Source organism: Elephantulus edwardii, unplaced genomic scaffold (genome assembly GCF_000299155.1).
Source record: "Elephantulus edwardii isolate Elephantulus edwardi_28Jun2011 unplaced genomic scaffold, EleEdw1.0 scaffold00094, whole genome shotgun sequence".
NCBI classification, from domain to species: domain Eukaryota; kingdom Metazoa; phylum Chordata; class Mammalia; order Macroscelidea; family Macroscelididae; genus Elephantulus; species Elephantulus edwardii.
In genome coordinates, this window is record NW_006399844.1 from 7,855,050 (window position 1) to 7,880,050 (window position 25,001).

The 25,001-nt window shown below is 44.7% G+C and overlaps 2 protein-coding genes and 1 pseudogene across 2 annotated transcripts in view; all 3 read right to left on the minus strand.

The window, feature by feature from the left end:
- The window catches only part of DHRS13 (dehydrogenase/reductase (SDR family) member 13), a 5,432-nt gene extending 5,138 nt beyond the window's left edge, over positions 1–294 (minus strand). Inside the window, exons 1-2 of the mRNA XM_006891078.1 lie at positions 168–294; positions 4–78 (exon numbers count right to left, since the gene is read on the minus strand). Coding sequence (XP_006891140.1) covers positions 4–78; positions 168–294 — 202 coding nt within the window. The remainder of the gene's footprint in view (positions 1–3; positions 79–167) is intronic.
- A 10,996-nt stretch (positions 295–11,290) lies between these two features.
- On the minus strand, positions 11,291–13,376 carry LOC102854433 (annotated as a pseudogene).
- A 1,237-nt stretch (positions 13,377–14,613) lies between these two features.
- Positions 14,614–25,001, minus strand: part of PHF12 (PHD finger protein 12) — a 58,386-nt gene continuing 47,998 nt past the window's right edge. Inside the window, exons 8-15 of the mRNA XM_006890970.1 lie at positions 22,324–22,482; positions 20,979–21,774; positions 19,656–19,781; positions 18,798–18,941; positions 17,683–17,781; positions 16,913–16,995; positions 16,206–16,344; positions 14,614–15,886 (exon numbers count right to left, since the gene is read on the minus strand). Of these exons, the coding sequence (XP_006891032.1) occupies positions 15,552–15,886; positions 16,206–16,344; positions 16,913–16,995; positions 17,683–17,781; positions 18,798–18,941; positions 19,656–19,781; positions 20,979–21,774; positions 22,324–22,482 (1,881 nt within the window). The 3' untranslated portion in view covers positions 14,614–15,551. The remainder of the gene's footprint in view (positions 15,887–16,205; positions 16,345–16,912; positions 16,996–17,682; positions 17,782–18,797; positions 18,942–19,655; positions 19,782–20,978; positions 21,775–22,323; positions 22,483–25,001) is intronic.

The following is a 25,001-nucleotide window of genomic DNA, read 5'->3' on the forward strand; positions in this document are numbered from 1 at the left end:
TGCGACAGGCCAGAACCACGCGCGCTCCCCGGCGCGCCAGCTCCAGCGCCGTCATCTTCCCGATGCCACTGTTGGCTCCTGCGGATAGCGGGCGGGAAGCAAGATGAGTCGGGCAGGCCGCCCCCGCAGCCGCAGCCCAGGCCTCCCACCTGCCCGCGCGTCCTCACCGGTGACCACGGCTGTGCGGCCCCGCAGGCTGGCAAGGCAGCCACACGGCGGGGCCTTCACCAGGTTGTAGTAGATAAGCACGTAGAAGCCCAGCAGCAACCCCGCGCCCAGCAGCAGCGCCTCCATGACGGCTGCGCCTCTGGGCTCTCGCCCAGGGCCCGCGCTGCACTGGATCGCCGCCCGGAAGCCGCCGATTCACCCGGCTCAGGCCTGGAAGGGAGCCCGCAGCGCTTCGCCATCCGGGAGACAGAGGCGGGAGCGAAGGCAAGGCAGGGGTGTGTGCGCGCGCGAGTGTGCGTGTGGCCCTGCGAGCGCCCTCTAGGCGTGCATCCACGGCCTTTTGTGTGTGCCTGTGCGAACTCCTAGGTGTGTACGTAACATCTGCATTGTCTGTGCCATGTCAGTGACTTCCGGCATGTATGTACTCCTGGACCTTGTGTATGTATGCATGCTTTTGAAACCTCCCTGCGCAAGGGCGGATTGCCCAATAAACAAGAGAAACACCAGGTTACTTGTGCTTCTTTACTAGTCTGTCATGAATAATTTCACAAATTTCAATACAGCAAATTTTCTGCTTCATAGCCATAACCAAACAGCTAGAGGGAATGAATCTTGGAGGATATCAGGGTCAACTCGCATTATATAGCCTCCCATCACCTCCCCCAAAATGAAGAAAATTGAACTGTTTAGTGCATAGGCCAAATGAATTTCTGTCTCCATAACCCTAAGACAAGAACTAGGCAGTGCCTGATTACTACTGTCAACTGCTTTGGGATCACAAATTGAATGAGATTACAATAAAAGATAGAGTGGGGGTAGGGTGGAATGGGAAGTGTGGAAAACTCAAATTCATTAAAAAAAGAAAAAAAAGATCAGGCTTAAGGGACTGATAGAGGCTGGTGGAATTCCTGACTATAGATACTCTGGCCTCAAGAGTAGACTTGAAATATCCAGGATTCGACTTTCATCTAGGTAATAGACAGTTCTATTGAGTGACAGGTAAACCAGGAGGTATGCTCTCCTTAGAACTACCAGCCATACAAGATCATAAGGGCAGCATTTGCCCAGAGACAAAGCTCAGAGGGCAGGAAGGATAGAAGGAAGGACAAACAGAAGGTAATACAAGAGGTAGTAGGAAGAGAGCTGTTAAAATGGGATTGTAATCAACATCACAAAATAGAATGTATGTGAATTACTGAATGGAAAACCAATTTACTCTGTAAATTTTTTCTCAGATCACACACACCAAAAAAAACCCAAAAATAAGATTCCCCCCTTCTAGATTTAACTGGCATCTGTTTCTTTCTTGCCAAACTCCATAGCACCTACCTACAGAATAAAAACTTTTTTTTAAAACTATTTTCAATCCCTGGCAGAAACCAAGGAGCCCTGACAGTGTAGTAGGTGGTATTGTACCCTAGGCTGCTTGCTGACTGAAAGGTTTGAACCCATCCATCAGATGCTCCTCAGGTAAAAGGTGAGGCAGTATGCTCTTATAAAGACCTACAGCCTCAGAAATCCTAGGCCCACTTCTACTCTGTTGCTCACTCCCATGGAAGTGAATGGGGTGGTGGTGTGACAATGACAGAATATCCAGTAGGCAAGGTAATCATAGGCTCTTTTGTTTTCCTTACTAGTCAGAATCGTTTCAGATAGACTGAAAACCATGTGAATCTCAACAGATTGTTGTTGTCATTGTTAGATGCCTTCGAGTCAATTCTGACTCATAGCAACCCAATGATCATCAGCTTGAAACTGCACCTTATCCTGCATCAACCTAAGTTATGCAAACAGCACAACCTGTTTGTGGAAAATGATTAAGACTTGAAGTCCTTACTGAAGATCAAACACTATAACATTTAGTATGGATTGCATCCTTATGTCTGGGCCAATAGGTAACATTCCAATAAATGGAGAAAAGACTGAAGTTGTCAATGATTTCATTTCACAATCAACACTCAAGGTAGCAACATTTAAGAGATAAAAAGATGGGTTGCTTTGGGCAAATCCATTGTCAGCAACATCTTTCAAGTGCTAAAGAGAACAACATCCTAAAGACCAAGGTGCATTTGACTAAAATGGTCTTTCCAATTGTTTATAAGCATGATTATAAGTTAATTAGTGAATAAGGAAGACCAAAGAAGAATTCATGCTTTTTAATTGTGGTGTTGGTGAAATGTATGGAATATACCATAAACTGCCAAAACATAAACAAAGCTGTCTTAGAAGAAGTGCAGCCATTGTGGTCCATAAAGGAAAGATGGAGAAACTTTGTCTCACATAATTTGGGGTATGTTGTCAGGAGGCATCAGCCCCTGGAAAAAGACACCATGCTGGACAAAGTAGAAGGTCAATGGGAGAGAGGAAGTCAGTCAAGAAAGTGGACTGACATAGTGACTCACTACAGATTCACTCTCTCATTGCCATCCAGTAGGACGGAACTGACTCATAGCTGCTGACCTTCCAGCAGGTTTTCAGAGGCTATAAATCACACACGAGGAGATTGCTCATCTTTCTTCCTTGAAGCAGCTAGTGGATTTGAACTATCTGCCGTTTGGTTGGCAATGTAACTCCTTCTCCATTATGCTATCAAAGCTCCCTCACTATAGATTAGTAACTAAGAATAAGTTGTTGTTATGTGCCATAGAGATGCTTGCAACCCTATGTGCAGCAAGTTTGAAGCCAACTCTGCCTTGAGCCAATCTCACAATTCTGACACACCTAACCCCATTGCCCCAGTTACTGTATCAATTCATCTCACCTGAGGTCTTCCTTTCCTGCACTGTCCTTTCACCCTTCCAAGCACGATTTCTTCTCCTGGTCACATGCTCAAAGTATGTGAGATGGAACTTCAAAATCCTAGCCTCCAAGGAGAAACTTATTTTCTAGGTGGTCCATGGTATGTTCAAGACTCTTCTTCAGCATCACAACTCGAAGCATTGATTCTTCTTCTGTCATTGGCATTAGTCATTGTGCAGCTCCCTGATGCATAGCAAGTAATTATAAAGACCATAGCCTGGATCATGTTAGTCTCTAGACTGACATCGTTCCTTCTCAATACTCTGGAGAGGTCTCTGACAGCAGACTTTCCCAGTGCAATTTGTCTTTTTTTAAATTTTATTTTATTGGGAAAAACATAATGGGGGTACAAGGAGGTGAGGGTTGGGGGCAGAAAGGTGAGGATGGGCAAGGTGAGGATAGTTGCAGAGCTACACAATTTGGTTGGTGGGGGGAGCAGGTGAAGGAAATGAAAAGGATCCAGTGGGGACCAGATGCTACAGAGGAATGATAAGCATTTTCCAATGGCAATTAGACCAACTGTCTTATTGATTTGGGACCTGGATGCAGATTCTCTGGCTTCTTCATGCTTAACAGGGGCGTTGATGTCAAGGGGGAAAGGGAGGACACTTGATAACCTTACTGGTGGTCGTGGGTCAAAGCTGCTTGCCTTCCTGTTCTGTTGGAAGATATTTTCCTGTCATTTGCTCCCCTCTGGACTGCAAAGTGTTTTCCCAGGTGAGTTGAGTGGGGATGGCTGGTTGAACCCAGAGGCTCCATCCTCCTTTGCTTCCTTAGCTGGCAGTTGTATTTCCTTTTTGTCACTGGCACTGGAGTTCAGGGTCAGGTCTGGAGTAAAACTCAGTGTTAAGGTTACCTATAGGAAAGGGAGAAAGCCTAGAGAGAACAAACTTGTGAGTTACAAATAGAAGGGCTTTGGGGTGTTGCTTTCAGGTTTACTGGGGGAGAGGGTGGCGGAAAGTAGCCTAGATAAAATTCTCTGGATACCCTAGGATTTTTATTTGTTTTCCCCATCCAAGGGTCAGATGGCACAGTCTGGGGACTGAGAAGCTCACCCTGAGGGCCGTGATGGCCCACCCAGAGCCGAGGGCCAAGACAGCCCTCCCTGGGCAGAGGGCTGTGATAGCTCACCCTGGGCCAGGGGCTGAAGACAGCCCATCCCGAGCAGGGCAACACCCCCCAGGGGCTGGCTGGTATACTCCCCCTCCAATTGCCCCAACCCCAATGTGGTCCCCTCGCCTGATCGAGGACTATGTGTCCAAGGACAGTGTCTCCAATTCCAGCACCGCCACTTTTACCCCCCCCCCCCATAAGGGGTCATACTATAATTTGAAGTAGGTGTCACTGCCCTCCCCCTTTATAAATGTCAAAGGGAACCTGAGAATTGTGAACAGACTGCCCCCAGGTCTAAACAGCTTTTGGCAGAAGCATTCAACAGAACAAAATATGTGGTGCATTTAGGATGTCGGTTCTCTTGGACATGCTGCCACTGTTAAGTGTCATCAAGTAGGCAATTCACAGTGACCTTCAACAATCCATTATATGGGTGATCATCTTCTCTGGCCTGTCCAAGGAAACCCAAATCTGTAGCTGGCAGGCGCCCATCATCTCCCGCATGGGCAGCCGGTGGCTGCCTGTTTCCCCCGCAGCCGCCATCTTAGCTCCAAGAATTCTCCCCAGAACAAATCCACTTTGTGGCAGTGTGGCGGCTCTGCTGCACCAGTCTTGGGGAGGCCCAGTGCCATCCTGGGTGAGGGATTCCATAGGTTCCGGCTGTGGGAGCTTAATGGAGCTGCGGCGGTGGTGTGGTGTTGGCTCTGCAGGAGTGGGTTGGGAGCTGCAAGACTCACCCATTCCTCCTTGGGAATCCTTGAATTCCTGTTGTTGAGCCTCGATTTTCACTGAAGACCAGTCATCAACTGTTTAATTGTTCAATTATCAATAAATAGAGGTCTGTAGAAGGCCATAGTGGCCCTGCTCCAAGTGGTCTGCTGCTCCCGCAGCTCACCACGTTGTCTCTGCCCCCACCGCCATCTTGGATCTCTCTCAATTTGTCTTTTGATTTTCTAACTGCTGATGCCTGTGCTTATTGGCCAGTCCATCCCTCTGTGTATGTGTGTATGTGTGTACCCCTTGGAGGAGTCTTTGTGCTTATGTGTCCTGGGAGTGTCCACTAAGGGTGTGCCAGTGTAAGCATTGTCTATGTGTATGTGCACATATTGGTGAAGAACTTTATTCAGGTGTGTGTATATTCTTTTGTAGAGTCTGATACATGCCATGGTCTTTGCTATCACTTGTTATGCATCAGAGAGCTGGACAATGACTAAGGAGGATAGAAGGAGAATTGATGCCTTTGTGCTGTGGTGCTGGAGAAGAGTATTGAGGGTACCATGGACTGCTAGGAAAACAAACAGATTCATCCTGGAAAGGGTTAAACTGGGCAGCTTCTGGGAGGCAAGGATGCTGAGGCTCAGTCTAACATACTTTGGACATGTTATAATGAGGGACCGGTCCTTGGAGAGGGACATCATGCTTGGTAGGGTGGAGGGACAGAGCAGGAGGGGAAGACCCTCTATGAGGTGAATTGATTCAGTGACTGGGGTAATCGGGATGGGTGTATCAGAGACAGTGCGATTGGCACAGGACAGAGCAGAGTTTAGGGCTGTTGTACATAGTGTCACTGTGAGTCACAAGCGACTCGATGGCACACAACAACAACAACATCAGTCAAAATTGGGAACGGTGTATGCCAGGGCTGTATGTATCCTGTCTCCATACCTTTTCAATCTTTATGCAGAACAGATTATCCAGGAGGCTGGGTTCTATGAGGAGAAATGTGGCATCAGGATCGGAGGAAGAATCATCAACAACCTGTGTTATGCAGATGACACAACCCTACTTGCTGAAACTGAGGAGGACCTGAAGTTCTTGCTGCAGGTCAAGGAGTTGCAGCCTTCAATGTGGAAGGTCAGGGACTGCAGTCTTCAGTATGGACGGAGGCTCAATATCAAGAAAACAAGGATTCTCACCATTGGGCCTATTGGCAGCATCATAATGGATGGTGAAGAGATTGATATTGTTCACAATTTGGGTTTGCTTGGCTCCACAGTCAACACTCTTGGCACCAGCTGCCAAGAAATTAAAAGACGTATTAAGATGGGAAAGTCTGCGATTAGAGACCTCTCTAAAGTACTGAAGTGCAACGATGTCAGTCTGGAGACTAAGGTGCGCCTAATACATGCTGTGGTCTTTGCAATCACTTGTGCATCAGAGAGCTGGACAATGACTAGGGATGATAGAAGGAGAATTGATGCCTTTGAGCTGTGGTGTTGGAGAAGAGTATTGAATATACCATGGACTGCTAAGAAAATGAACAGGTTTGTCCTGGAGAGGGTGAAGTTGGGCTGCTCCTTACAGGCAAGGATTCTGAAGTTTTGTCTGACATACTTTGGACATGTTGCAAGGACAATTCCTTGGAGAGGGACGTCATGCTTGGGAGGGTGGAGGGACAGCGCAGGGGAGGAAGACCCTTGATGAGATAGATGGATTGATTCAGTGACTGGGGTAATGGGGGCAGGTGTGCCAGAAATGGTGAGATTGGCACAGGATAGGGCAGAGTTTATGGCTGTTGTACGTAGGGTTGCTATGAGTTGCAGGCAATTCGATGGCACATAACAACAACAACATCAGTGTGTGTGTTTGAATGGACATCTTGGTGTATGTTCCTGTTGTCTGTGTGTGTCTCTGCACACGCCACTTAGCTGAGGACTTCCAGATGGTTTCTGTGTGCAGGGACTAGCAGGACTGTGTGAGTCCTCTATGTGTCAGTAAACAGCAGAGTCTTTGCCTTCTGGATGCACATTTGTATATGAATGCTCTTGTGTCTCTGAGAGAATGAATCGAATCCTGGGCTCCTTTTCCTCAGTAAATAAATCCTCAATTGCTTATCCTCCCATCCAGTGCTCCATTTCTAGGATTGTTCCCTCTTCTCCCATAAAAGCCAGAGATGAAGCAGTATGTTCAAGGTGGCATCACTCATTCATTTGTCTGTTTCCGTGTTTCTGTAGCCTCCCTCCTTTTTCTGATGGGATGCAGGGAGAGATTATTATCTGTAATCTGCCTTTCAGAAAGAAGGTCCTCAGGTGGTAGAAATAGGTAAGGAAGCTCCATAACATGGAAAAAGTATCTATGATTGACAAGGTGGGAGGGGAAGCCCAGGTAAGGGTATTCCTGAGCAGGTGGCTTGCCAGCCAGCACCTTATCAAAGCATTTAGTACATTTTGGCATGCATTGTTTGGCACTTATGTTTTGCCCAGAAGTGTGGCTAGCCTTGGAAATATCATGCAGAAATATGTATATATTTGGCATGTGGCTGGAATTCACCAGCTGCTCTGTGGGAGAAAGATGGGCAATCTCCTCCTGTGCAATTTACTGCCTTATAAAACCCACTGGAAGGTTAGCTGTGAGTAGTTTCTGACTTGACAATACATAAGAACAACAGTGTGTATCTGTATCTAGATCAAACTCATTGCCATCAATTCAGAACTGACATGGGAGGAGATTGCCCATCTTACACCCATGGAGTGACTAGTGGTATCGATTGAACTGCCAGAAAGCTGCTGCTTGAATTAGCAAGTTGGTAGTGCAGCTTCCTAAGGACTGTGTCACGTGTCACTGGAGCTCCAGAGTGTCTCTTAGAAGATATCATAAAATTGGTAGTTTTCTGTCAAATTTCCATTTGCCTGCAATGCCTACCTGTCTCTCTCTCTCTCGCTCTCTCTCCCCCTTTTCTTTGTCCCTCCTTCCCTCTCTCTCACCTGGGCAGAGGGAACAGTGTGTATAGACAAAGTTAGATGGGTAAGTGGAATCCAAGGACAGCCTTCTGATCTCAATGTAAGTTTTCTGTTTAGCTGCACTATGGATTTGGAGCACAATTGCAGATGCTGTGAGATGAATGAATGAATGAATGAATGAATGACATAGACTATACAGATGTACTCTCCATCCTTAAGGCAAAATCCTTATATACCAACAGGTTCCATCTCCAGTCCTGGGATATATCTGTGCTCTGTATCTGAGAATCTGAGTGTTCTCAGGGCGGGGAAATACTCTGGAGAAACTGTCTTATGTATGCCTTGGAAAAGGAAGAGGTGGAATTTGAATGATAAAGCCCCAGGGTCCTTGTTGTGTTGTTGGGTGTTGTTGAGTCACTTCTGAATCATAACAACCCTGTCTTTACATGCAACAGAACAAAACCTGCATCCTGTGTCATCCTTACAATCTCCACTGTACAGAAGCCCCGTCATTGCAGTTCCTGTATCCATCCATCTCACACAAAGGGTCTTCTCCTTCACTGATCCTCCACCTTTTCAAGCATGATTCCAGGGACTGGGCCTTCCTGAAAACACGCGCAAAATATGATACAAGGTCTTGCCATCCTCAACTCTGAGACGATTCCAACTGCACTTCTTTATATGACAGATTTGATCCTTCTTTTAGCCATCCATAGTATATTCAACATTCTTCACCAACACACTCAAAGGCATAATTTTCCTTCAGTTTTCCATACTTACTGTCCCAACTTTCACTTGCATATCTCAAGACTTATTGCTGTCAAATCAGAACTGACTCATATTGGGTTTCCAAGGCTTTGACCACTGGATAGATTGCCTGTCTTTCTCCTGAGGAACCACTGGTGGATTCACATTAGAGTGTGGGTTTTGGGCTAACAATACATCTCCCTATAAACTTCCCATCAGAGGTCCTGCTGAAAGCACCATAGCTTGATTAGGTAGGTGCACCTTAGTCTTTAAACGGACATCCCTGCTCTTTTGTTTACTAAAACTTTTGTTTTCTTGATGTTGGAATGTAATTCATACTGAAAACTTTGATTTTCTTCAGTAAGTCTTCTTTTTTTATTTTTTTATTTATCATAGTATTAGAGCTCAGCTCAAAGCCACAGGAACAAGGACACCTAGTAAAGATAATTTTAAAATCATGATAACGTTTCTTCTAACCAAATGCAAATTTGCTTACAGTAGGGTCTCTGCACTCTTTGGGGGCTAGGGGAGGCTGGTTTTACTCTTTTCTGTAAAGCTTCATCAGATTCTTCCACATCATCTTCAAGGCTTTGCTTGGAATCATTTGATTTTCCTGCTTCATTTATTTTAGAGTTGTCAAGGTTTTCAGACATTCTCAATTAAGTTTATTCACTTTCCAAGGGAAGGGAGGACAGAGGGATCCTCACACATGCCATGTAGATAGATCGTCTTCAACTGCACGCTGGGTCTCAGCTGGGCACGGACATTTCTCAGGAGAAAGGACCTTTCAGCCAAGTCTTCTTTTTTTAAACTGTTTTTTTATGCAGCAATGAATGAATGGAAATCCAAATTCTCTGTAAATGTTCATTAAAATTATTAAAAAAATGCAAACTAAAAAAACCCCCTGTGTTTAAAAAAATTATTATTAGTTTATTATTATTAATTTCAATGAAAATTTACAGAGACTTTGCATTTCCATTCATTCATTGTTGCACTTTTCTCCCCTTCCAACCCTCCTACCCAGTACACTACCCTCTTGGAAAAGCAAAAGAAAAATTCTTTCATTGTTTTACAATCCCTCCCTCCAGGTCCACTCCACTATGCAGCCTTTGCTCTGGACTCTCGTTTTGACAAAAATACCTAATCACATATCCCTTTTAACCAGTTTCCTCCCTCATCTGTTTCAATGCAGTATACATTATTGAACCCATCTTTCTCAGTCTCCCCCCAACCCTGAAGTCAGTCCTGTTTTACAACAGTGGCATCATGCAGTATTTGTCCTTTTGTGACTGAGATACTTCACTCAGCATAATGTCCTCCAGGCTCACCCTTTTTGAATAATATTTTATGAGTTCCTTGTTTTTCCAATCCAGCTGCAGTATTCCATTGTGTGAATATACCACAGCTTCTCTAGTCATTCGTTTGTTGATGGGCCCTTAGATTGTTTCCAACTCTTTGCTATTGTAAACAAAGCCGTGATAAACATGGGTGTGCATGTATCTGCTTGGGTGTCAGTTATGGTCTCTTTGGGGTATATTTCCAGTAGTGGAATTGCTGGGTCAAATGGTATTTCTATTTGTAACTTTTTGAGAAAGCGCCATACCACCTTCCACAGTGGTTGCATCATTTTACATTCCCACCAACAGTGAATAAGGGTTCCAGTTTCTCCACAACCTTGCCAGCACTTGTTGCTTGCTGTTCTGTTAAATTTTGCTATTCTGACTGGGGTGAGATGGTATCTCATAGTTGTTTTAGTCTTCAAGTCTTTGAAACAAGCATGATTGTCATCTGCATATTGAAAGTTGTGGATGGGTCTTCCTCCAAGCCTAATGCCATATTCTTCATAGAGTTCAGCATACATATTGAATAAATATGGTGAAAGGACACAACCCTGACCCACATCTTCCTTTTCAACACTGTAGGATCCCTTTGTTTTGAACTATTGCTTTTTTTTCTGTGTTTAGGTTCTCATGTACCCAATTTAGTGTTCTGGAATTCCCATAATTTATTATTATTTACCCAAAAGCCTTTTCATGGTCAATAAATGTCTTTCTGGTACCCTCTGCTTTCAGCTAGTATCTATTAGACATCAGCAATGTTCTCTCTAGTTTCATGGCCTCTTCTGAGTCCTGCTTGAATTTCTGACTGTTCACACACACACACACACCCCCCAGGGGGAACCTCCCCACTCCAGGTTTTGAACAGATTTTACTTACAATACTATTGTTTGATAATTTCCTCATTGTATTGGACTAGGTTCTTTTTTTTTCTCATTAAACTTGTTTTAATGGGTCTCAAAATTCTGGGACTAGGCTTTTTTAAATGGACATAAGTATTGATAAGCATGAGTCAGTTGGTCATAGAAATGATTGTGAATTTTTTTGCATAGATGAGTGAGCATATCTAGGGTGGCATGCTTGTTGTACCTCACATGGTACCCCATAATTTCCTAAAGCCTTATTTTTTTGCCAATGATTTCAGGGCAGCCTGGATTTCTTCCTTCAGCAGTTTTTTTTTTGTTTTTTAGATACCAAAAACTTTATTTTGATAATAAAAATTACATAATGAAGATAAAAAAAAAGCTGCAATAGATAAAAAGCTATCAGGAATGGGGTACTTGTTGGAGAAAACAGAGGATACATATCCAAAGCTATTGAGATGCCCTGGAATCCTATGTTTCCTTTAGGAACCCCCTCATGGCCCACAGAGGTCAGTGTGAGAACTGACACTCTAGGCCAAGGCTCTCACTGTACAGGAAGGAGGCTGAGGTTCTATGGGCTGGCTCAGACAATGGCCTCCCCTTTAGCAGCCTTGTCCCCCTGGTTCTGGCAGGGTCGCTGCAGTGGGTGAGAGAGCAGCTTGGCCATGCAGTTGTGGAACTTGAAGGCTGGACCAGACAGTAGCACCTCATACTTGAAGCTTGTGCCCTTAGTGTCCCAGCTGCCAAGAGAGCAAACATGTTCTTTCAGCTCATCTCTTCCTGCTTCTCAGCGCTACTGTGGATGTAAACAACAAAGAAATAAGGGTACTGGAACATTTTCTTTATGGGCTTTCTCAGGAAGAACTGGGGCTGGCAGGGTGGACAGCTGTAGATCACGATGGTAGTGCCACATACGGGGGCAGGACGGTCTGCACATTCTCTGTAGCTGGCGGTTACGTGTTCTGCTGGATGAGACTGAATGGACAGAATGTGTAGCAGGAGGGTGTCTCCAAGTCGTAGAGGCAGCTGCAGTTTGCGAGGGTCGGAGGTCAAACCTGCCAGCCAGGTAGTATCATCATACACCCCCAAGGCACATTTTTGGCTCTTGCAGATCTTGTGTGTTTGGTCCAAACATCTAGACCATCTTCTAGGAGAGGCTGAGGGTGTTAGTTTTAGAGCCACAACTCCAGCTTTGGCAATGACACTTCTGACAGGTCAAGGCAGATGAGTTTCATCTCTGGACAGTCGGCCCTTGGTATCTGCCCCTCAGGGACTGGTAGGGAGACCTGCCAGGGCCTGTGACCAGCACTTGGTGGGCTGGGGGCTCCATCATCAACACTGGGCTGCCTCATGCTCACCGCAGCTGCCCACCACTGCCAGGTCTTCAGACCCCTCAAGGTTTGAGTGAGTGTGGGAAAAAGGCTCAACCCTAGCTCTTCCTCCTCAGTCGAGCTGCTAGGCTCAACTTCCAGTTTGATGAGGCCAGTACAGCAGGGATAGGTAAAGCCAGGATTTTCACCAAAGCCTGCGCTTGTCAACTCCAAATCAGCTGACTCCTTCAACACTTTTGATTCTTGATCATGTATTGCTTCCTCAAATATGTCAGTATCTACAAATTTTTTTATATGACTCTTGTGTATTCTTTATGTCTTCTTTCGATGAAAAAGACATCATGCCGGGAAAGGTAGAGGGTCAGAAGAGGAAAATCCTCAACAAGATAGATTGGTATAGTGACTGTAACAATGGGCTCGTATGGTGAGGACAGCAGGATAGGGCTAGGTTTGGATCTATTCTCTATATCAACTCCCTATGAGTTGTAGTCATGCAATGTCATCTAACAGCAACATCACTTAATATCTTGCCCATTGAATCCTTCAGTATTGCAATTCAAGGCTTGAATACCCCCCCACCATTTCAGCTTGACAAATGCTAAGCATGTTTTTACCCTTTTGGTTTTCTAACTCAAGGTCTTTGCACATTTCATTTTAATAAATTGCTCTTGGGGCTGCCTTTTGAAATCGTCTGTTCATTTCTTTTACATCAGGTTCTTTATGTTCAAGAGCACATTCCAATTTCTTCTGAAACTTTTAGGTCTTATCTTTCTTTCATCTTTAAAGTACACTTACTTTTTTTCAGATCTATTTCCCCTAACTCATCTGCTCTTTAATCATTAATGGTGAATGCTTCAAATCTATTCTTGTTTCTCCATTCAAGTGGGATATATAATTTTGGCTCTCATAGACTTAACTTTTTTCAGCTTCAACTTGAGTAATTGATTGATAGTCCGTTCCACAGTTGGTCTTGTTCTGATATTGAACATTTCTACTGTTTCTACAGGGGTAGTCTGTGTGACTCCTATATATGCTATCAGACAAGGCCCATCTGTTTTTTGCATTCCAATCACCAGTTAGTAATAATGCATTCTTGATTGCATGTTCAATAAATTTCAAACTGCAAATGTTTGTAGAAATCCACAACTTCATCATCTTTAACTTCACTGGTGAATACGTTTGAGCAATGATGGCATTAACACATTTTCCTTATATGTTTATGATTACTATCCTATCAGTGGTAACCTCATACTCTAATTGAAAGTGCAGGGCAGCACTGTTCTTAGTCATTCCTAGTATAGAGAACTGCGCAATTCAAAACAGCCCACAGCAGTCCATTTCAACTCACTAATGCTATGGTCATGGATTTTTATGTAACCTGTTTTTTATACTTTCCAAATTTCCTAGATTTATACTTTGTCCATCCCACATTCCAACTGAGATGTGCCTTATCAATAAATGGTCTTTGATTAGATGAACTTTACTTCACACATCATTAAGGTAGATTCTACTTTAAGGGGCAGTTCTGCCTGAAAGTCATCACAGAGGGCCTCATATGACACTACACTGGACAATGCTCCACTGCTATGCATAGTTTCAAGGGCTTATTATTTTAGAAGATGGGCCAGTCTCACTTCCCGTGTGAAACCTGTTAGTTTTATAGCTTTGTCAAGGAGTACACTCAACTCGATGAGGATCTGCCTTTGTTGAACTGTGATTATTAATCACACAAGAGGCAGGATGGCTTAGTTTAGACTAAACTGCCAACTTTTTCCATGTGTCTATTATGTTTGAGCCATCAAATTGCACTAGAGACTTAACCAGCAAGAGGCAAGGACTATATTTCTCTTTGAACTGCTGTGGCTTCAAGATAAAAGTCTGGTACAGAAAACAACTCAATTTGGTATCTTAATTACTTAGCCAATGCCCAGGTAAAGCTTAAGGTAGACTGTAGGGACAGGGAAACAAAACTAGATGTTTAGATTTCTCCCAGAACTGGAGATAGTGAACATAAATAGCAAACACTTAGAACCAAAGGCAGCCCCAACTCCTCAGGTTAAGGCGTTGTTTTTTTTTAAATTTTATTTTATATTTTGTGTGTGTGCCGTCAAATCAGGTCTGACTGATTCTCCAGCAGAGAATCTGGTGGATTTGAACTTTGTGCCTCTGGGATTGCAGTGCAGCTTCTTGCCACTAGGCCACCAGAGCTCCCTGAGGTCAAGGCTTCTAGACTAGAAAGCTAATCTTTTATCAGGTTCTACTATCAAGGACTCCAAGCCACATTCTAAAAATCTATACTGTGATTCATGCAATATCTGATCATGCTAAATGACTGAGCCCTCTAACTTCTCAAGTCCTCCATAAAGTCATACAGAAGCCTCCAGCCTTGCAGCTGTCCCCACCCACCTGAGGCTCATTTTCTCCAGAATCTCTCCACTTTGGGTTTTCCTTGGTGGTTTCCTATCTGGGGAATGAAATCTACTGAAAGGCTTCTCTGCCTATGGTACCAAGAGCTAAGGGAAGGTCCCCTTTAGGGGGGATGACAGGTAGGACAGACAGGCAGAAAACATAATTTGAAGTATTTTTGTTTTTTTTTATATACAGAATACAGGAAAGTTTCTGTAAAGTCTAAAACATTACAATTACTATGTACATTGGTACTAGTTGTCAGGGTGGAAGGAAAGAAGGGAGCCAGGGACGGGAGGAAGAGAAGTGGCAAGAGAACAAAAAAAAGGAGACAAAAACAGATTTACGACAAAAACATTTTTGCTACAATAGACAATTTGAAGAAAACGCTCTACCACATGTACTGTACACAGTTTTTAAAAACATTGAAAAAATGTCATCACTAGATGTATTTACACAAAATCCAAATACACTTTTCCTTATTTGAAATAAAATAGATGGACAGCCAGAAAAAGAATTCATTTCTTAATTGTCCATAATACACAGTAGCTACCTGTAGTGCAACCGCTGCAGAAAGGGAAAATAACTTGGAGGGTGGGAACCATGGAAAGAGGTTGGGTAGCGATTTTTATATTAAATAAAACAATGATATTGTATAGATTTTGCTGTATGAAAACTGTATTTTTTTTCTTTTAATATAAAACTATTGTCACTGCCACAAAATAGAACAAGTTTCTGATTATTTTACAACGGCGGCGGAGGGGTGGGTGGGTGAGGAGTAGGGAGCAGAAGGTGGGTGGGAAGGGTTCTGTGTTGGAGGAAGTGTCCAGACCATCGGCCTCCCTCCCTGCCCTCGCTGTTCCTCAGCTCAGGTCTGCCGCTTTCCCATGAAATGTTGAGTACAAATATATGTGCAAATGCCCCCTAGAACTTGAGAAAAGAAAAAGGATTTTTAAAAAACAGTCAAAAGGATTTCTTCTTCATTTCATGCAAAGATTGTAGTTGAAGGGTTTCTGGTGGAGTATAAAAAAAACCCGGGCTTGGTTTGTGTACATTTTTGCATTGCAGGAGTCTTGGGTTGGGTGGACAGGTAGGTAGCCACCAGGCCTAGGGAATGGAGTTGGAGCGCAGTACAGGGCCTTGGTGGGGCTTAAGAGACAGCTTCTCGGCCAAGACCCCATCCTGCAGAAGGCCGGCATCACCTTTGGGCTGTTTGGTTGCAAACTCAGTGATGCTGAAGACAAACTGCAGACATCCCAGCTTGATGTAGCTGCCATGATGCAGTAAGGCCATGCCCTCCCAGCCGGCCCCACTACCCCCAATCAAGCTTGAGCTGCTGGCTTTGCAGTTGCAGGGTTTCCGGTGTGGCCCCTGGGCCTGGGAGCTCATCATGGCTGCCTCCTCACTTGGCTCTTCATCCTGTTTCTGGTGCCGGTGGCGTCCTGGGAAAGAGGGGGATGGTTACAGGAACAGAAGCTTGAGCAGCCAACCCGTCTGGGCTGCATGCCAGGCTGGGTTCCACACCTCCCCCATTCTAACTGCTCCATGCCTAGCAAGAAGGTGTGCAGAAAAGGCTAGCAGAGTCAAAAGTCCCCAAGTAAGTATGTATACATATGTGGGTGTACTGCAACTTGCTTCTCCATGGCCTTCATTGGGCCCCTGGGAAAGGACACCTAGTCAAAGGGTGAGGGCAAGACAAGAGCCAAGAGTCGATAGGTCATCTGCAGCAAAAAAGTGGCTGGTCACTCTGCTCCAACTTACTGATGACACTCTGCACTTTGGCAACAATACTGCTTGGGGGGGTTGGCGGGGTCTTCTCAGAGAAGTCACATGAATACAGCACATTGTCCACCGTTGTCCCATGCTCACTGTAGTTTAACAGCTCATAATGTTTGGTATTCTGAGGAGGAGGAGGGAAGATAAGATGTGTGGTCTGCTGCCTGGGGCTATGGGGAGAGAGGACATATGGAGAAGGCTGTGCTGCTCTACAAAGGGAATTCCCTGTCATCCTAGTAGTGCCCCGCCCACCTGTCCCCCCCTTCAGGATGGGGCTCAAGGATAGTCTCTTATGAGCAGCATTCTTTCCAAGTACCCCAAAGTGCCTGCATTCTTTCTGCTCCTTTACTGTTTTCCCGACACTGGCTTGTGTTGATGTGATGTCATTTGCACAATGAGGCTCACAAAAACCTCATAGCCAGAGGGTCTGCTTCCTCTGCACTGGTCCCCTCTTTGTCCCCTGCTCTTTGACCAACCTTAGAAGAAATGTCAGCTCTGCTCCTGGGGAGCAGGTTGGGGCTACTGTAGGAGGCCTGTTCATAAGACTCTCCTCTTCCAAGAATGAAAAGGAGGGAAGAAAAGGAGAGGACTCCCAACTTCATTCCCTCACTCTACTGTACTGAACAAAAGAACTAGTACCTGGGAGGCCTCAGGTTGGCAGAGCTCCCTCCCACCTCATCCCCACCTCTCACCTCATCGTAGAATATGCAGGCGTGTTTCCCAGACACGTAGTTACAGTGACCATAGTTTGTAAGGCACACGTCCATGTCAGCTCCTGCAAGGTGGCAGGAGTGGAAGAAAAGTCAGAGAACAAACTGTAAGGTGCATGTGTGGGGGAGGTGAGGTGGAGGAGGGAGTCAGCAGCTGGGAAGGGGCAAGTAGAGATCTCCAGGGTTCTCCCCTTGCATTTTTTAACAAAAATACCTGCTTCCAATCTCTTGCTAAAGAACTCTCCTTCCTGCCACCAGATATGTTTAACATGTGGCTGCTGCCTAGAGGGGAGTTCTGAGATACTGAAGAAAGGGATGTTTCCATAAGTACAACACTGGAGTGTAAGATCTCCAATCATACTTTCCAAAAGAATGAGAAATTCCAATGTTTAGAATGTCAATTTATCTGTCCCTCTGTACGAGATTACCTGAAGGTCGGGCAGGTGTAAAACCGAATACTTTTTCAAAGGCCCCTCATGAGACACATGCCTTTCTTAGAGTATTTCCTCATGGAGTATGCCTCACGAAACAGCAGAGCTGAGTTCACCTTTCCTGATGCCATAATAGGCACAGACAAGGCTGGAGTCAAGGAACATAAGCACTTGTCTCTTTTCTTAGCCTTTCTGTCTCAGTTAAGGCACTGAGCTCACAGAGAGCTTCCCCCCCTCCTCTTTTTAGCCTTTTGGGTTAGGGGTGATGATTTTTCGGACTGCACTGATTCAGCACCTCTCTAGGCTTCTGGGCTAGCTCACCTGTCCCAATGTAGAGGGTTCGATAGCACATGTTCACAGCTCCTCCCAACCCCAAGAGAGGGTAGAACACAGCTCGGGCTTGTACCTCCTTTCTTTGCACTGTAAGACAAACACAGGGATAGGATCATCTAGAAACTCAGAAACTGTGGCCAAAACATAAACCAACAGAACCTGGATTTTCCCAGTTTGCTTTTTTTGGGTCTCTCTGGCAGTCTCATCTTTTCCAAATTCACACCTGACACAAAAAACTGACTGCTTCAGGATCAGGCCATCCTCTCCTCAGCCCACAACGTCTCCCACAAGGATGAGGTGGACCATCTTTGAGGAGGGCGGGAGAATTTAAGGGAAGGCAATGATCATGCTTTAACTCTTTAGGGGCTAATTGGCCTACCAAATACACCAGCTAGTACATAAGCAGACTGTGGAAAATTAGGACTCATGGACAGGATTTCTCAAACTTTAATGTGCATAATCAATGTCTAGAGATCTTCTGAGGGGCTTGAGCTCTGCAACTTTAATAAACTCCCAGATTATGCTGATGCTGTTGGCCTGGAAACCACATAGCAAGGCTCTTGATGGCTAATACAAAGAGACATCCTAAGTGGAATTAATTTTTTGGTATAGCTAGGCTCTAGCTCATTGGAGCTCTGGTGGCTTAGCAGATAAGAGAGGTGCTGTCAAGCCAAAGGTAGGCAGTTCGAATTCATGGACAAAAAGATTGGTAAAGACTGATTTATGGCCTTTGTTAATTAAAGGACAGTTCGGAGTTGGTTCCAACTCGATGGCAAATGGCAGTAGCCCACTCAATGTGATATTGTTGCACATTTTAAAGTTGAAAAGTTCCCTTTTAGAAAACCCTTCAAACTCAAATATCTGAAAACAAGTGAACAGAAAGAAAGAAAGCAAGCACATCATATCAAAATGTATTGGCAGATGCTTTGTTTCAGAGTGAACTTCTATGAAACAAGTTACAACAAATTTCTCCAATTTGAAAGTTATGGTTGCCATCTCTGAGAAGACACATAAAGGCTTGAAACACTAAAAGCTGAAATGCTCTATGGAGGGGAAATGACACACACAGGGGAGATCGGAAGGTGTGGTGTGTGTGTGCGTACCTTCTGCGTGGTGCCCTCCGGAAGCCAGCGGATGTGCCCCAACATTGCCTGGTGAAGGTTGGACCCGGGAGGGGAAAAGCTGATGTATTCTCTGCAAGGCCAGAAACTTGATCAGCTTCTCGTCCAGCATATTTATCTCGATTTCTATTAACCAAAAAGAAAGATTAAAAAAAAACAGCTAAGGAGGAAATGGAAGGTGGAAGTAGTCAAGGGTCAGAGAGCAAGCTGTTGGGCATTCCAAAAATGCAGCCAAGTGATTTTTGCTCAAACAGCAGAGTACAAATGGTACAAGGATCGGGAGGTAGGCATCCTCTTAGCCAACCAATCTCCAGTGAGCACCAGGCCCCAAAGCAGCCTGTGGAGATGCCTCATGAATAGTTTTGATTTTAGGTAAAAGGGTCCTGGAGGTAAGGCAGAGCAAGACAAACCACTTCTCTATCTGTAAAGGAGGGTCTGGATGTCTGATATTGAGGCTTGGATTTTCTTCCTACCGTGTGTTCCCAAAGATCAATAAGTGCCCCCATCTACTTTGACTTGTGGAGTTTCTCACAGATGGGGAGGGAGATGTCCCCTCTATGGGAATAAGGATACTTCTGGTTTAATCCTGTGTGTCCAGATGATTTTTCCCAAAGTGATTTCGTTCTTTTGGTCTTGAATCTTAGCTTATGTGTGTTTTCGTATAAAACAAGGACAGGACGAAGGCCTGCCTTTATTAGCTTCCTTACCCAGCCTTCTGACATCAGGCATCTTTTTTTTTTTTTAGGTATCTCTTTTTTCTCTTTTTATAACAAATAAAGTTCAACCAAACAGCACTTTCATACCAACAGCTAGATGAACAGCAACAGCTCACTCACTCACCTCCATTGACATCCATAAATGCTCGAAGTGAGTTGGTGAGGTCCACCATGGCAGTAGAGTTGGCTGGGAAAGAGGGTACGGTTAAAGCGCTTCCTATGGATAACGTGCCGGGGCTGACCTTGCCATCTGGGGACGGAGCAGGAAGACTGTTACTTACGTCGCCTGAGGGGAACCCACCGGTCCAATCCCCCACTGCTGAGACAGGCCTGGTTTCGGACCCAAGGTGTTGTTCCCTTCTTGATTCTCAACCCATAGGCTCTGGAACTCCTAGAGCTAAAAACGTGTGGTGAGGAAGGGCAGCTGGAACAATGTACCCGGGCACGCAGGAGTCTTGAGACCACCAAAAACCAGTGATGTCTACTGCTCTGGGGAAAGTAGGGGGGATACCTTCATTCTCTGTGCCATGGCCACCTCCCTGCTGTCTCTACTTGTACCTGTCCCTACAATTCCTACAAACTGCGACTTACATGGTACAAAATCTCTAGGCTGGCACTGAAGATGATCAGACACAGGAAAACAGCCTAAGAATGGGCCATCCTGGGACCAGTGGCCCCCATGCAGAGAAGTCACAGCCACCTGGTTACCAAGACTCCCAGATGACTAGGAGGCCAGCTTCAACTCAGATGGAAGAGACCAGGAGGGGGGCTAGCAGCATCTGAAACCTGGTTCAGATGCTGGGGTCAGCAACCTCAAGGTCCTGAGTGCTTACTGGAAATAAATGATAGAGCAAATCCACACTAGGACAAGGAGAGACTTAAAAGGCATGTGGCTCAAGAGCAAGTTTCTGGGCAGAACAATTTAGGCAGTGCTGCCTTCTACTGACCATTTCTAGTTGACACAAAAATTCCTCAAATGGGCTGGCTCTAAGGATCTGGATCAGAAATAGATCTGATCTTGTGTGTAGATCATAAACACTGAAGGGCTATCATTTAGAACTTCAAGCTCATCACATTTATTCCAGAGAGCAGGCTGCCTGTCTCTAAGTTGATAAAACAAAACAGGCTGAAAATGAGGTTTGGAAACTCTAAGGTGGAGTTCATAAAACTCAGTTCTTAACCTGCAACTAACTTGCTAGGTAGGCTATCTTAAGGAAACTACGTAACTTTTCAGAGGCTGACCAGTCCCACCTATAAAACAGGGACAAATAAACACGTTCAATCCTTTCTATCCCACCAGGAACAAGGGGAGGACAAACAGTATAGATTAAAGTCCTCTGAAGTAGTTAGAGGGACAGAAATGGTTTTTTGAATCTTACAGTGTTATTTACCAGGAAGAGCACATAATTATTCCAACCAAATCATCCCAAGGCAGAGTGACACTCACCTGATGATGGAGCTGGTGAGCAGAATCGTTGGTTGGCCCCTGCAGCTAAAATACCATCTCCTGTTGCTTGGGGGGGAGTGAGTACCCGGGTGGCATTTGGGGGTGAGCCCAGTGGCCTTGAATCTGTCAACGGAGGTCCTATCTGTGATTGGACAGTCTTTCTTTGCAAAGTGCTGGTGTTCTTGATGCTGGCACAAGAGCTGGGAATGGAAGGGGGCAGGCTTGGGACAGGAACCAAACTCCTCTGGGGGCAAGAGCTGGGGCCAGTGGCATTCTCTGTCTTCACAATGATGCCAACCGTGTGGTTCTGAATCCCCCCAGCTGCTGGAGGTGTGAGGGGTCGGGGCCAGCCTTGCCGGTGTGAAAGGCTTGGTAGAGGGGTGCTGGCGCCTGGAAGTCGCCGAGGGTCCGTGGAGTCAGTGGGGCTGCTGTAGATGTGTGGGCCATTGGCTTTCACCTCTGTGTTCACTGGCCCATTGGCAGTCCCACAGGGAGCTTTCTTGGATTTTTCCACACAAGAACTGCAGCTGATGTCCTCGAGGGCTGTGGGCTGGTGGGGTGGAGAGCAGCTCAGGGAATTCTGGGTGTTAATCCCTGAGGGGCAGGACAGAGGATAGTGGGAAGGTGTAGGTGCCTTGTCAGCTGTTTGCAGGGAGGTGGTGATTGAGCTGTCAGTCACAATAACAGGCTTAATATCAGCCTTCTCTGTCTGTTCAGAGTCCCAATGCGAAGGCATCTGCTTAGCAGATAAATGTTTCAATATGCTGCACTGGAGCGCAACAACACTACAGAGCCACTGCAACGGAAGGAGAGGAGAGGAGGGTGAGAGGCCTGGAAGGAACTGGTCTTTTCAGCAGAGCTGAAAAACACTACTTCTTAGGGCCCACTGAGATTTCCCAGAAAGGGATGTCAAGACTCCTGAGTGTAATGAATGAATCTTCATTCTCAAGTAAGCCTTGCTGAACACTCAAGAGGCAATACCCTGGGTCAGAATTCTTATTAGGAGGCATTAAGCTCCTACTTTGTGTCCAGTATTAATACTAAGTCTATATGGGTCTACTCATCTCATGCTGCAGTACAGATATGCCCATCTCCCAGTTCACCAGGGGACTGACTGACAGAAGTAGGCTGATTGACCCTGTGGCTGTGGCCTTTCTTGCTTGCCTTCAGGATCTGAGTCAGAGGCTCTCTCTTCACACAGTCAATTCTCAAGGAGCTGGGAGTCCGAGTTAGCAGAATTGTGGGAGATGAAGATATTGAAATGACATTGAAGCTACTTCCAATAACAGCGATGGTGAGACAGAAGGAATACTGGATTTGGAATTCCAGCTTTGCCTTCACTCACCTCTTGCTGCTCTGCCTGGGTGGCTAAGTGCTCAGAGTTCAAAAGGTGTGTCTGTGATTCCTCAGGGATCCCATTGCAGATCAGCTCCCCATCTCGAATGGCCGCAGGTGCAATGAGGGGGGGTGGAAACTGGTACTGAGATTTTATAGCATCGGGAACCTGTTCAACGTAGACAGAAGGAAGAAGGAGAGGGAGGTAGCACTAAAATGTCCAGACGATTCTGCCCTCGCCCCGCTCTTCTGTCAGGTGTGGATGCCCAAGGTCATCTATGCTGGGTTACAACGAGGACAAGGAGGCTCATGTGTGGTAACTGCTTGGTAGCCCAGCTCTTCGACTCAGACAATGCACACACTCGTCTCAGAAGGCACAGAACTGGATACAGCCGGCATTTTCTTCATCAAAGTCTTAGGCCTATAGAATGCATAAACCATTGCATGCTCGCTTCTACTTTGGATGACTAAGTTCCATAGAAGACTAAAACTAGGGGCTTTAGAGTAGTACTGTGTGCCAAATTTGGGAGAGGGAAGAATTTAAATGAGGTCACATTCACAGTTACAATGCCAAGCCTGACACCAGCCTGGTTCATGATAATTATTCAATCAATACTACTTTTCTTTATCTATTCACTCATGATTCATGAAATAACTGAAGTCTTTCCTGTGGCACAAACACTCTGAATCACACCATGTAAGAATGAAAGAGCCACACAAACAAGAGTCATTCATGCACTCAACCAGCATTTATTGAGCATCTCGAGAGTCTGAGTACTGTGCCAAGTCCTAAAGATTTTTTTTTTTAAGTCCTAAAGATTTAATGAAGGGTAAAGCTTAAGCCCTGCCCTCAAGGAGCTCACAGTCTAGTGGGAAGGGAAACATATAGACATTAAAATACAATGTAATTGGCTCTAGAACAGATGTTATGTCTAAGGTGCTATAAAAAAAAGGAATGAACATGCCCACTGCTGTCTGAGGATCTGTGTTTGACAGAGACAGAGAGACAGAAAGAGAGAGAGAGAAAAGGCAGTATCTGAGGTGAGACTGAGAAGCTGAGAGGGTCTTTCAAGCAGACAAAGGAGAAATAAAGAGAGAAAAATTTCTTGGTAAGGGAGTTAACACAAAGTACAAAATATGGACGTACGTGGTGGATTTAGAAAATCCAGCTGGAGAATCAATTTGGTGACCAAATCCTTATGGAAGGAAGAGGTGCTAAAAATTTTGACTTAACTGACTGAGCTGTCATTAAATGAAATAAGAAATACAGGAGGAAGAGCATATTTGGAGGGGTAAAAGATTTTTTGTTGGGCAAGTGTGAGACTGATCAGTGAGGTTAGACAGATATAAATCTGGGTATGATGAGAAAGGCAAAGAATATGAAACTGAGTCATCACTCTAACAGTGTTAGCTGGTACCATAGGCTTGCATGAGCACACAAAGAAATGGGAGGGGAAGGAAAAAATTGGTCTAAGGCTGTTCCCTGGGGAAAATATAAAAGAGGAAGGTGGAACAGGATTTTCTAGCAAAAGATCTAAGTTCTCCGTAGCTTTCACCTATATTTCTATGCATCAAAGATAAAGGCCAATGTTCTAAGAGAGAGCTGGAGTAGTTTTCTGTCAACCGTCCCTTAGCACTACAGTTGTTTCATTCTCTGTCTGTATACAACCACTGAAAAAAGAGGAGATCACTATAGTAGTAGATATTTTATGAAGGCCCCTTGACCAGTTCACTTATGTAGCCTGGCTCACTTCCAAATTGAGATGATGAATTAGAGAGTTTAGATTACTTTTAGATCTCTTTAAATGAGGTATAACACTTCTAACTCCAAATGAAAAGGTATTAATTTTTGAAAACTTGTACTTCCATTTAAGTTTAAATATTAATGCAGCTACGAGTTTGTTACACAATCTTTAACATTTTAGTATCACTGAAAACCAATGGAAGGGATAGGAGTGGTGGGCATGATTTTAAAGTTTGGCTGCCATCAAGTGGTCGTATTTGAGAATTGCTGGTTTCCCATGGCCTATGAGTGTCCTGAGATTTATTTTTAGGAGGGGGAAAAAAATCAATTTAATTGCAAGTGTTAGATTTTAGGTTAATTGAATGAGAAGACAAAAAAGTTTAGGGGAAAACAGTCTTATCTTCAACACCACCAATGGTTTTCAACAATGGAAATCTTAATGGACACATTACAAACTGTAAAGTACATATAAATATTAAGGCATTATTACAGCAATGCCACAATTTGGGACATTGGTGACATCTTAACAACTGTCTGAAAAAACAGATTTAACTCTTTCTTGGACATTTTCCCATTATTAAGTTGCTTGGCTGGGAATAGCTCCTCACTTTCCAAACAGCTTCTTGCAACTTCTATCTGATCTCAAGAGAGCCCTGGGACTGGGGTTATTTATAGGAACAGACAATAGAGAAGCCAGTGAAAGGGCAGTAAAGCAGAAATAACACATTTGGAGGTTCAGAGGGCTGGGCCAAAGGATGCTTATCCTAGAGACTTGCAGAAACCCAAGGTAACTTTGGAGTTCAGCCTCTACAAGCCTGACCACTATCTTAAGTATTAAAATTAAAAAAAAAAAATAGGCAACGAGGAGGTAAAATTATCCCTCTATGCTGATGACATGATAGTATACTTAGAAAACCCTAAAGACTCAGCAAGAAAACTATTGG